Source organism: Prenolepis imparis, unplaced genomic scaffold (genome assembly GCF_030444845.1).
Source record: "Prenolepis imparis isolate NDT839.2.m4 unplaced genomic scaffold, iyPreImpa1.0 SCAF_11, whole genome shotgun sequence".
Lineage (NCBI taxonomy): Eukaryota > Metazoa > Arthropoda > Insecta > Hymenoptera > Formicidae > Prenolepis > Prenolepis imparis.
Genome location: NW_028141169.1, coordinates 7,545,192 through 7,559,266, shown reverse-complemented (window position 1 = coordinate 7,559,266; position 14,075 = coordinate 7,545,192). Strand labels below are relative to the sequence as shown.

General features: G+C 32.9%; 2 protein-coding genes across 19 annotated transcripts in view; both read right to left on the bottom strand.

The window, feature by feature from the left end:
• The window catches only part of Tm1 (tropomyosin 1), a 40,123-nt gene extending 39,218 nt beyond the window's left edge, over window positions 1-905 (bottom strand). For all 10 annotated transcript variants that reach the window (XM_083050588.1, XM_083050590.1, XM_083050593.1 and 7 more), the window contains exon 1: window positions 746-905. The gene's annotated coding sequence lies outside the window, so the exon portion shown is untranslated. The remainder of the gene's footprint in view (window positions 1-745) is intronic.
• Window positions 906-3,765: 2,860 nt separating this feature from the next.
• Window positions 3,766-14,075, bottom strand: part of Pip5k59b (Phosphatidylinositol 4-phosphate 5-kinase 59B) — a 34,086-nt gene continuing 23,776 nt past the window's right edge. For 4 of the 9 annotated variants that reach the window (XM_083050559.1, XM_083050560.1, XM_083050561.1 and 1 more), the window contains one exon: window positions 6,599-8,879. In XM_083050559.1, coding sequence (XP_082906685.1) covers window positions 8,721-8,879 — 159 coding nt within the window. In that variant the 3' untranslated portion in view covers window positions 6,599-8,720. The other 5 variants (XM_083050565.1, XM_083050566.1, XM_083050564.1 and 2 more) reach the window with 4 other exon arrangements.

Here is a 14,075-nt window from a genome sequence, read left to right as displayed (position 1 = left end):
ATTTATTTCTTATTATTTTAAATCTTATCTGTTCTTTAGAATTCGTTTTGAATTAAAAATGACATTTCTAATAAGGCAAGCTTCAGGCATCGTTAATTTTAGATTTGCCTTGCAATATTATTTTTGCGTCAAACAATTTTAGAAACTCGATTGTTTAATGGGCTACATATCGATCTATGCAAACGTGTCGATTCAATATCCAATTATTTCTCTTTTCGAAATATGAATGTAAGAATACTAGTCTCTGTTTTTAAAAATGGACAGCAGTCCTGCATTCCACACCGAATACAAATTGCTACGTGTATTAAAATCGAATCCCCACTGAGTTGAAGATTCACAGGCATCCGTTCTTCACACAGGTACCCAATCTTGTTATACCTTGTGAATTTCCTCTCATGAAAAAGCCCCTTTTATATACATACCAAGTTGAACTATCGAAATCTCTTTGCGGATTCTCACGATTCACGAAGCGTATTATTTACTCAATTTTACTGAAATTTCGTTGAAGCGTGAAATATGTAAACGACAGTAAGTGACATTTACGTAAGAACCAAGTTGTCTGCTCAACTTGTTACCATGGTCCCTGCGAAAATATCACTTAGCACAGTATTTGCACGCGAATACCACACTTCTTTTCATACAGAGGACGCGGGGAGAGAGACCTATCTTCTTTATTTTTGCATTTTACGGTTTCCTCGCGGACGTGCTCCAGAAGACCACATGTTATTTACGCGCAGGTACTCACGTTCGTATTTGTTGTCCGGGATGCGTTCAACCTGCGGGCTAAGTCACGACTGGCGACAGAGAGGCGCTCGGAGAGTTCGCAGTTCGCTTCGTCGTGGCTCCCACCTTCTCGCGATGCTCCTCGAGATCGTCGAGGACGACGTAGGGGCCGTTTGCGATCCCTACCATCGTCGTGCGTCTACCCCTCCGTTCGGATCTTTTACGTACGGATCTCTGAAAACGTACACCGGCCACCGCCCGCGGATTATCTTTAGATCGCGAACGACGGATGTTGCTTGCGTGCTGAATACTCTGTTCCGTCGACGAGGAGAGGACGATTTGAGCTGTTGCGAAAACGGCATGGCGGATGGAAAAATCTCGATCGGTCGTCGTGTCCGCGAAACTCGAGCAAAGTCAAAGTCGCAAAGCGAATTCCTGAAACAGAATGCTTACAAAGACTTACAAGATGTTGGAAAGTAGCCCAACACGCGTATCTTTTAATGGATGTATTTGTCTGGACTCTAATTTGTTTCTAGCTGCGTATATCTAGGATAATTTTGAAATATCGATTTTTTAATAAGAAATTTATCACGCGTTGTGTTTAATGTTATATGTATGAATAATAATCACTTAACTTCCCATTAAGATTATCTTAACTTTTTGTGAAGATAAAGTTCAATTAAAAAAATAACAAATAACAATTAATAAAACAGGATGTAAAGCAAAAAATATAAAACACATATAAAACAAAATTAAAATGAAGAAGAGAGATTTTTTAACTTTATTATTAATTTTATTAATATATTATATTTTGATTGATTCATTTCATTGAATCATCAACTTATCAATTTATCATATGTAATCGATTATCTCATACGATTTCTTATTTTGATCTTAATCGTTCACTTGAGGAAAATTATCGCGGTCGCGAGTGACATTTAAAACGATCGATTTATTTGTCCATAAACGGAGTGAGAGTACAATAGCGAGAGAAGGTTGACTTAAACTTTCGAAAACGACACCTCCATTTTCGATAAGAATGTGCTAGGAATCGACCACGCTGGTAATTTTGGCATTGGGGTCAATTTATAGGTACCTCACCCGATCTCCTTGAATCAACTCGTGTCATGGTCAAGCTGTTAACTCGGACAGAACTTTTCTTCTTCTCTTTAAAAATGCGTAACAATAATTCAAATTGATTAGGACCAATTGCTTTAATTTAATTCGCCTCGAAATCGAGCGACGTTAAATTGCATTTCTCTTTTTTCTTTTTGCATCTGCGACAAATGCAATTTTTTATAGTAAGCATTTTTACGATACGTATTGCACAACGGAAGATTCACAATGAAAATCGAATACCCGCGTCTAATTTGCACGAATTTTTTGCGCAAAATTGCATCGCGCATTTTGCTTAAGATTGGCCGTTATATCTCATCAGTTACACAGTCATCGGTCCGGTTCAGTACCATATAAGGAAAAAGTAGGTAAGGGTCTCTTGACAGCCTTGACTCATATACGGCCGGGTCTCTCGAAGCACTTGCTCGAGTATACTTGCTCGTGTACGCTTTTTAAATATCCGATCATACGAAGAGATCGATAAATACGAGCGTCTGCTTGTCACTCTCGTCGAAGCGATCTAAAAACGGCGCACTAGAATATATATTTAAAATATAAGCTAAATTTTTAAGCTTGTTACGTGTTATAAAAATCTCGTTCGTGTTTTAAAAATAATTAGTGTCATATATATTTATTTTCTGAATTTTATTATTTATTCAGACAACTATTAAACGTTAAACATATGCGATGATAAAATGTACTAATATAAATATAATTCATATATTTCTAAATCACATACAATCTTTTCGAAAATAGAAGACGGCATATGATATATCTTAATTTTTCATGCAATATTTCTTAAAATAAAAAAAATCCCGCATTCTATCCTGAGAGTACTTTTATTGTCCGTTTATGGTTTATTGCTGCATAAAAGATGAATATAGATCTAGATACGAGCGAAACTAGCGCAGACAATTTGAGAAAGCACGCGTTTACGGTCCGTTACAAATTAGGAAAACGCGATCGTCGTCTCGCGCGCTTGGCAAAAGGACTAATTACTTATCGAGATTATGATAATTACGGTTCTAATGAAAAAATTATTCTCGGATTAAAACTACTTGCTCTTATTTCCTAGAGATGCATCACTTAATATTTATATAAAATTTTGAAAAAGTGGGTCTCGCAAAAATTGAGAAAATACATCTAACGGGATCGCGCGTTATATAATAACGTGCTACTGTATTTTTTGTGTGTCTGAAATATTCTGGGTGAAAGTTAAATTACTCCGTACAAATATTTTTCAGCATTTCGACGATCGATTAATCTTGCCTTGTAAATCAACAGTCTTATTGAGATTTTATTCGCTCGACCAGTTTGCAATATATTGTGTATAATATATGTTGTGAAATAATACTTACCTTATGCAGAATATATTGCAGCCAGGTTGAAACTCTGTCCTAATTCTGCTTCATCGATGTGAGCCTTTATAGGTAAGCTGAGTCATCTTAACCATCTCGTTAGCTTCTGCTTTGTTGTACTTTGTTAATTTCGCGGATAGCTTCTTTTTCGACGCTTATGTAGGCTCACACTAATTAAAGTAATAACGATGATATCGTAAAATCCAAGATGACTTGAAATTCGTCGACTCTTAACACGGAATATTTAATGATATAAATACTCTAATTATACTATTATCCTCTTGAATAGATAAACTTTGAAAGCGAAGTTGTGTTAAAGTGCATTGTAATGTGAATTATATGACATCAATTTTTGCGTGTTCATGCTGTTATTCTTATATTGCTTCGCATACTCACCTTCTTTTCTGCAGTAAGATTTTTCACGTTATAATCTCACAAAGAGCGATTCAAGACTAATCTATGATTGAAGCTGATATCCATGAATAGATACGATAAATGAAATAATGTTATTTTACGTGACAAGATTTGGGACTCTTTAAGACGGGCAAACACAAAAAAAATGAAATCATTTCCGTTATAAATAAATAGAACGCAACAATAATTTATTCTTCGTTATCGTACATCAATGGGCTGGAATAAACTATCCGCCTAATGAGGTATCGAGATATCGCGATATCGCAAGAAAAAAAAAAAAAGAAAATGCAAGACACCACGCACGATTGCGCGCATACAGCGATTGTTCGATAACAAGCGTATTTGTGATGAGCAGCATATTACATTGTCGAAACCTCTCTTTATTTTTAGTAGCTTGTAATGAAAAAAATATAATTAATATACCAACACATTTTTTTAAAGATTATTTTATTTTACGATGTAAAAAATATTTGTTCACGAAATACGCTTGTTGCCGGACATTCTGCAATCTATATTTGGATAGGTGCGTCATTTTTTTATATATTATACATATACATATATAAATATATCTATTTTTTTATACATGCAAATAATATCTTTCTGTAAATGTGTACAGATGGGACATCGTAAGCGACACTTGAATACGATTTCAAGTGCACAGAGTCCACACATAAATATCACGCATAACGCAGATTACATTTTAATTGTTACGCGAAATCATAATGAGATTCTTTCTTGTATGATATCCATTTTATATACATATATATCTATATCTATATATATATATAAAATTAAATTTTATTACTATTTTATATACTATTAAATTCACAATATGTATAATATCTATAGTTATTGGTCTTTCATTCTTATGTTTGAATAATTCAATCATTAAAGTGGTAGTGTTTTTTTTTTGCAACAAACATTGTAATTTTTCTTGAATTTGTATGAAAAACAATGTGCAACATCATAATTAATTAATATAATTTATTATTTAAAATAGTACATTTTCTTCGTTATGTGACAATTTTTGTACTCGTTTGCAATTTATCATTTTAGCTTTAATTTACGATATTAATCACTCTGATAATGTATTACTAAAATATTTTGTATCAGAGTAAAAGGACTAAAGAAAGATAACATAGAAATTCACATCACATTATGAAAGATCAATAACCGTATATTTCTCTTCGTTTATCTTCCTCGATTATTGCATAATTGTACTTATATTCTATTCAACTTTTTCTAAAATTTAAACCTATTCTCAAATTATTCGTAAATTATGAACGTTGTCTACCATGCTGTCACGAGCTATGTCACATTCTCGTGATCATTTTTCGAAAGAGAATTTGATTTGAATACTGTGTAAACGAGAAACATGAAAGAATAATATTCATTTACAAGGATGCCGAGTACTAAACTCGAATTAAAAATTGAGAACGTTGAAAGATTACAACGAGATTGGAAAAGGAATGTTTCTCCAATTAATTATTTTTTTTCACAACAATTATATGTACAGAGAATTCTTATTAACACTTCATTATTGTACGTGACAGTTTGCTAAATTGTGGGTGATTTAGATAAAATCGAGAGGATTAATACAAGAATGTAAAAGAATTATGCAAAAATTTTGAGACAGCATATTTACGCATATGGAATGATAACGCAATTATCGCGACGGATTCGATAGTTTCAATGGCAGAGATATGCACACATGACAGAAACTTGCGTCTATTATGACAATTAACTCGTGGCAATTGAGGCAAGTCTCGTTATTAAAATATCTATGCCAAGATCAATTGAGGTAATTGCTAGTTACCGCTAACACCTTCCACTGCAATTTGTATCTCGGCACTTACGATCTCTGCTTATTCACGTTTCGCGGATGTATTTCCCGGAAGACATCCATCTAAACGCGCACTCTATCGAATGACAAACTATCTTCCGCGATCAAGACACACATGCACTTTAATAAAATGATCTGTAAGTAAAGTACCGCTGTTCGACCGTTTATACTCAAAATTTTATAATTATTATTTTATTATTTCGAAATTGTAAGATTAAAAAAAAAGATTTGACTGATAGATCTTTAGAGGGTCTATATATAGAGATGTGAAAGTATGCAATTTTCGCAAATAAATTTATGGAAGTGATGCCCGTTGCGTGTACTCGATAGCCACGAAAAAATATCTTAATTGGTACATGAGGCAGTACACAGTAGTAGAAAAAAAATTAATTACTTAAACGTAGTGCACCTGTTGCCGAAAGCAGCAGCGAGGCAATCGAGTCGAAAAACATCTTTTCAATATTCCTTGACAAAAATCTGAGGAAACGATTAACAAGTGTAATTGCTTCGAATTATTACGAAATTATATATGCGCGATATATCTCGAAAAAAATATCTTCTAAAGTATTTCTAAAAGTTTCGAGATTTGTACTATATATACATCGATCATTTATAATTTATAATATAATTGTTAACTGAGAACGCGATTATATTAATAGTTTTGAATAAATAAAGATTTTCTTAAAGAAAATTTTACAGATAACAGATATTCAACAAAGACACCAAGAGGAAAATATTTTTTCAGTAGATAATTGCCACTATAATTTACAATTGCCTAAATTTAAATATAATTTTTTAATTTTAACTTTGTTACAGTATCCACTTTACAGTCATTTTGCAAAAATGCTAAGTGGAATATAAAGTCGAACTAATTTTTCTTTTGGTGTAAAAGGGATATATCGACAGCACTCTGTCAGTTCCAAGCATACTTTGCTTATTTGCTACGTGTTTGGACTTACGTTGAACTTAATACTAATGCTTTTTTTCATATACACTAATACCAGAGATTTCTATAAATGCACCAACTGCCCGTCAGGCCAGTCATATTTGTGTTCCGCAATCATTTTTCTCGCTCTCTTTTCGCTTTCTTTACAACTATCTCCGTTCGCTTGTTTATAGATGAGTCTGAAAGGGAGCAAATAAAAAAAACCAGGATAAAAACTCGTTAAAATAAAGCAAAAATAAAGTGGATCGGGGATAAAAAGGATTATAAAATATTACAGATAATAATCTTCTTAAGACGATTGATTTAATGTTTCATAATGATAAAACGTGTCAACAGTTCATATTTCAATGATTGAAATTTCGGTATACTTAGCAGAGAGCGTCATTTTTGAGATAATAATATAATATTAAATCTCTCTCTTTAATATGATAAAAAATATGCTATTGCAGTAAAGAAAGAATGCCAGTAAAGAATATAATGATATACGATGTATACGAGAATCAGTAATATTGTAGATCGCTCGGCGACGATAATCATAAAAATAATAATAATTATTTTATTTAAATAATATTAATAATAATATATATGTATATTTATATATTGCCAAACATTCTTAAGTGACAATTCATTCATGACAACATAATTGAAGGATCGCTCCGTTACTGAAATTAATTAACATTATTATACGGTAGTTTTTCGGACAGATAGGAATGGACTAGATGTCATGAATTCGGCTGGCAATATATTCCTTCTAATAACACACTAATACCGAAGATTGTAGTTAGTTAACAATTAAGAGGAAAAAGCGCTCGAATATCTCGTTTAAGCTAATGCATAAAGTATCAAGCTTTAAAATCGGTACAACTAGTCCATCACTATCGATTGCCGTATACATATGTTTTCTCACCCAGCTTCCATCCCCAATTTTTCAAATATGATATAATATACTGTGTATTTATACATCGACCTGAATATCCAGGAATCATTTCAGTCGCAATGTTGTCTGATATCCGAAGACAAATAATACGAAAGAATAGTAAAAAATGCAAGAACTAAGAAAATATATAATAGCTCCTATATGAGAGACACTTTGCAGACATTAGAGACTCAGAAATATAAATGGTTATATTACAGAATAATACATTGTTCACTCTCCTTCTCTCTCTCGCGTTTTACAATAATGCGTAAGTTGGTGATGAAGATTTTTAGCGTCAGAGATAAGAGTCATTAGAAACAAAGAATTAAATAATTGAAAAATAATTTCAATATCTCATCATTAGTCATTAAATACTGTCATAAAATTAAATTCAAGCATACCCATAGACCTACTTTAATGTTAGCGATTTAGGAAAGAATACTTAATGATGAAAAATTTTACTAATATATTATTGAAATTTTTAAATTATACTATTTGACGGATTAAATTTAGGTATAATAATAAAAAGAATTCATTCACTTTGAAAGATGATAGAATAAAATGAGCAAATGTGTGCGGAAATGGAAGAGACGTATGAATTAATAAATCACGATAGATACATGTCTTCATTAAATCGCTTGCCTTTTGAATTCTTGGCACATTTGCACGATTAAACATCATAAATGTCTGTGACGTAACTTTTTATTTGATTTTGATTCTCAGCGATTATCATGCCTTCACCGATAAAATAAATGCAGCGCGCACATAATTATGCGAGTAATACATGCGTATGTTAGCTAAAAATATTTTTATTAAGCTATTTTTTTGTTTATTATTTCTTCAATAATATATTATGACACAATTGAATCTATGAAGTGTATCTACAATATATCAATAAATTATAAATGAGCAGATAAAATTGCGAAAATTTGTTAAGTACATATTAATCTTTTGTTTCTTATTTCGAATCTTACTTTATTGAGATTACGAATGCATTTTGACTGCATTATCGTTGCATTTATAAATAACATCTAAAGAACAATTATAATAAGAGCAATTGCAAATTCATCAATTAATTATAATTGTCTGCAATATTATTTTATCTTTATATCACACACATTATTAAGAACATTATTAATTTAAATATCAAACAATATTATGCATTTTGCGTTTAAAATTATTTTTATATACATTTAGCTTCACGATAAAATTATTAATAATTTCTTTTGCAACATATCATGTCTTGATATAATTCGACACTTGATCCGAGACTTTGGATGTGCTCGATTTTATGCGCATATGTTATAATTCTATTGATTTCAAGATCTCGCGGACGTCTATAATTAAAAAAATAATTTTATCCTGATTAAAAAATAATATTAATCCTGATGGACTCTGCGTCCGTCATGGTGCTCGACGTCGAACGTTTAATGCTCTTTGCATGTTCCTCATAACCGCGACGTGATTCGAGCTACCACGCTTCAGACTCATCCTGATTTGACGATAAAACGAAAAGGATGCGCTTTGCTTCAATTGATGCTGTCCGTCTTGGCTGGTTCGCCTCTGAATGATTCGAATAAGAAAGATATGCTATATTTATTTTTATCTACTCATGTTCCAATGCGCGCGTACTTTTCAAGTTTTTTTTTTCAAGAATTTTATTAAGAATAAAATATTAAAATTATATTTTAATCTTTCAATTATTTTAAAGATTGATAGAGAGATGATTGATATATATATATATATATATATATATATATATATATGTATCAATTAAAAGATGAGCTATAACTCATAAGTTACATGTCGTTTGTAAAAATTAAAATTATCAAGTTGTCATGTATCATATCCTTAATGTAAGATTAAATCAAAAGATAAAAAGAACATATATGACGTTAATTAATGGTGATATACTTTGGCGGATAATTATGTAACAATAAAAGAGAGATTTATCGAGACGATAATAGATGAAAAATTACAAAAACAAATGTTATTTCACGAGCAGTATCAACGTCAGTTTTGTTATAAGCACACGAAACACACAGAGAAACATCTGCGTATAACATGCCATTTGGCGTTTGCAAGCAGGAAAGATTTATATTAATCGAGGAGGAACATGCACGAGATACTTTCGAGCACGACAATCGCTGAAAATCACATTTAAAAAAAGGAAACTTCCAAAAAACAGTGAACAATGTCTCTTATCACTTTCACGAAAAAAAAGAAACATTATGAGCATTTATGTTAGAACAATCTCAATATTTTTTAAGCAACGCAGCATCTTTCTCGTACACGCATTCGAGATTCTACGACGATCTTCTATAATTCTTTCTGAATTTTTCGCGCGAATCACACACAATAAGAATTACTCGTGCGCCAATTCAGATTTCAAAATATTTAATGGGATATGTTAAAAAAATATCACACTTTCGAAATTGCTAACGTTGTTAATAGTACATTTACGTATAGGATCGGGATCCTAACAATTACGATAATAGTAATACCCGCCAGGGGGATATATCGAGTTAACAAAGCTACTGTGTGTGTCATGAAGCTACCTCGGCAGTAAAATCTGCATCCACGGTAAAACGTTTAATAATAATCGTCGTGGATTTTTTTCATCGACTTTGCCCGATAAAGCAAAAGTCTCTCTCTACCCCATAAAATATCATCTGTAACATTAATTATTATTACTCTCATTTGTCGTTGTACACGTGGTCTTTGTTAAAGAAATCAAACTTCTCATTGGAATGCGTCAACAAAATTCGCTCAAGTGCTTCTTTTCAATTGATAAAATATTTACGGTTCCAGTATTTGTGAAAATACGCGACGGAATGTATATATATAGCGATGTGCAAAATGAAAGCTATGTTAATTTAATAAGATATCGAGACAGAAGCTTGATTCTCTCTCTTCAAAGCGCAAATTCCGTTACCGAGATGCGGTGAGATTTTACCGCCAATCATATATGTTACACCGACTGTTTAGAAGCGTTTTATATAATACGTATAATTGAACAACATTTTGGCCTTTCAAAACGTTCGCGATAACTCTCACGTACTATTATAGCAACACATCTGAATGCTCTGCTACTACGAAGTATTGTACGCGTACACGGCACTATAAATTTAACTTTCTTTGCTCACCAATTGTCCTCATCGCGTCGTATTATTATATATAATACAGCACCGGCAAGGCAATATTTCCGAATAATCTGATTCTGATGAGCGTCGGATATTATTATATGTCATGAAGAAGTTTAAACCAAGTCTATTTTATTGCAGATTTAATCTCTCATACGCGAATTCGCTATTACATTCTTCTATGGACACAAATTTTCCTTATATTGAATTTCTCTTTTTTTCTCTCTTAGCAGAATATCACGTGTCTCTCTCATCTATAATATATAATATAATCTTACATTGTAGCAATAGTCTCGGTTTTTTTCTTGTCAGTATTAATCTACTGATAGTTTTATTTTTTATACATTAGAAAAATTTCTGCTTAGGGAAAAAATTATCACCTCACAAGAAATTATCATACGGAAATAAATTTAAATATTTTTGCGGAAAAATATTGTTTTATGTTAGATATTCTCTTAAATTCTTCTATTAAAATCATAATATATCATTGCTACGATTGGAATATAATCAAATTCATTACAAGGGATTCTATTCCTTATCAAAAATTCATGACAAGATTCGTGGATATAAAAAATACTTTTCTTTCTCTCTCTCTCTCTCTCTCTCTTGTTTTTTTTTTTAGATTGTTTTATAAACAGTACTATCCGAAGCTCATCAGAAATCGGGAAAACAACCCGAGACGGTTCCTTTGCGAGTACACACGCACGTTGTATTTATAATTTGTATACACGGTACACATTTTTCTGCGTGTGTGTACATATGTGTATGTATAGATACATACAGAGATAGACAGAACGTGTAAGACACATATAGACACATGTACATAACACTAACTACATATCGCAATAAAAAGGAATTGCGCGGGCCCCCTGCTAGCCGAACACTATGCGCAAGCATATTTTATTTATTTACAATCGCTCCGCTTCTCGTCGTGCATCAATTCAATATCGGCAATGCTTATTGCATTATGGCCTCTCACGTGTGTTAGTGAAACTTACGATATCAATTCATCGACGGCGACGACTCGATTAGGAAAAAGATCCGTGAATTATATGCAGATAGTATGTGAAAACGTCTCGAAGTGAATAAAATGCCATTTTTCATCATTCTTAATCTTTTAGGAATGTCTAATCGCTTATAATGGCCTATTTTTTTTTCTACTTTTCTCGATACACAATTTTCACAATTTTTTCATTTATTTTAATATATTTTAATGTATGTCCTATCTAGATAGACTTTTTGGTACTTTTTTGTCTTCTTATTTTCCTATGCTCCGAAAAATAAATTTCTAATTTTAAAAGCTTAATCCTTTCGATATTGATAACTTTCTTTGATACACAAAAAAAACTATACGAAGTAGACGTATACTAATTAAAGATTTATACGCCGATATAATAAAAATAATGAAAATTACGCTATTCTCAGTCTTTTTCGAAAGTCTATGGAAAAGCGATGCTTTTCGATGAAATTCTTCAAAAATGAAAAAATGACATTCCAGTCACTTCCCAAGTCGATTCCAGCAATGTCAAAAGCGTTTATCGAGTACTGTAGGCCGACGATTATCACGTTCTTGTTAAATATGTGTAATTACAATGATATTGACTCTCTCTTTATACCCAGGAAGATTTAAAGATGCCCATGTAAGGATATCGAAAGTGTTCCCTTATCATAATGGGAAGCACACTCGAGTGAGATAATCGCCCCTGTTTTTTTATGTATACAGATATACATGTCGATATCGGATTAATAATAGAAGTCGCGGACCGAGACGAACGTCCTTCCATCGAAAACGCGCGTTTAATGATTGAAAATCGCGTTAAGTACAACCACATTTCATAGCAAAGTACAAACGCGTCATCAAAATCAAATAGCCTAAATTATTCAGATTTTGATCCAGAATCCAAATCGCATGTTCGCCTCGATCCTCGATGAAACTATTCGTGCTATCCTCCGTTTTAACCCTTAAGTAGTCGTGCGATTAAGTGTGTTATGTTTCTTAGGATTAAATGTACAAATTATCATGATGAATAATACGAGATATTTATAGCAACTTTTTAATACCTTAATATTTAAGGTACTAACTAAGTAAAGAGCATATATAATATAAAAGTAAGAACAACTGAAAATCAGGAAATTTTCTCGACGAGAATTAAGAGAGAGAAACCAGTAGCAATAATAATGATGACAAAAGACGAGAGTAATAAAAGAATGATGAAGAGAGACAAGAGAATTTTAACAAATAAAGCATAGAGTCTCCTGCGAGAGGAGAGTCGTACAAAGTACCAAATACCAGTAGCGACAACAATTAAACGAACTTACTATTGTTAAATTAGCCTGAAAAGCAAATTGCATCGGCCACAATTAGCAACTTATTCTAACGCGACCAATCAAGGGTTAAACCGCGTACTTTGCTGTCTGTAATAATCATTCTATGTCCCCTTCGCACCCACTCATTCGCTCATTCTCTCTTTCTCTCTTTCTCACTTTCACTCCAGAAGATTCTCATCGCTACGATGGTGCAGATCACCCACAGCACGTTGCACACCAAGTGACGGAGATTAGTGGAGAAGGACGAGAGTCGTGCATTTTCACTCGCGCTGCAGTATCTCCTGATTTAGGAAAATAGACAAAGCGTTCAGACAGTCTGACTCTCTCGCAGAGAGCGTTCCAAATCAGCCGTTCGTTTCTGTCAGAATGAATTTCATTTCAGCTAAGAAAAAACTTCTCTAACAAGAAAGTAGCTTATAATTGTTTCTCTCTCTCTTCCTCAAAAATCGATGAATATTATAATATTTTCGAACTAGTCTAGCTATCGATTAATTGTAGACGATTATGTGAGTTATACTTTGCTTCCTTCGTGACTCTACGATGGTCTCTTCCGTTTAAGAACATCAGTATCAAAATAATATCAGAATATGCACCGATTTACTCGACACGATTTCCTCGAGAAGCGATTCGTGCTAACATAAATCATGCTGACATGTATACTTTGCGCGCATATTTTTGTGTTTCGTCAGTCGACGGTGTCTTGCGATAAAACGTTTGTTTACTTTTCAATAAAGTGCGTGTCGCAGCTTAATGGCGAATACCGTCGACTGTGCGTTTGTCGCACGCAAACGGCTTCAGCGGTGAAACGTCTCGAGAATATATCGACAGTGGCATCATTTTCAAACATATGCTACTATTTAAATTTTATAATGATATTTGGCTTCTTTTGGGACGCTCCATGCGGCTCGAGGATTAGTCAGTTCTTAGGGGTCGTCCGGGAAATCCAGGACAGTTACTCGAGGGGACGTAAAAACGGGTTTAAAGACGCTAATAGCGCGATTACCGGTTCGTTAGGGTTTTTCTCACTGTACATCATCAATGGTTACGATAATTCCTGTGGTTACACTCGACAAGAACACGTTTAAATAATTCGATCAATCGGCCACTGACGAACTTACCATCTCGTATAAATCGTCTGTTTGCGGAAATATACAGCGGCAGCAACGGATAATCATGATAATATTAATGCGACTATGTTTATAAAAAGCATTCACTGTCTATAAAAATATAAATTAAATAAGCCTTTTTATAAATAAAAGAAAAAGTTAATAGAGGCGCGGCTACATCG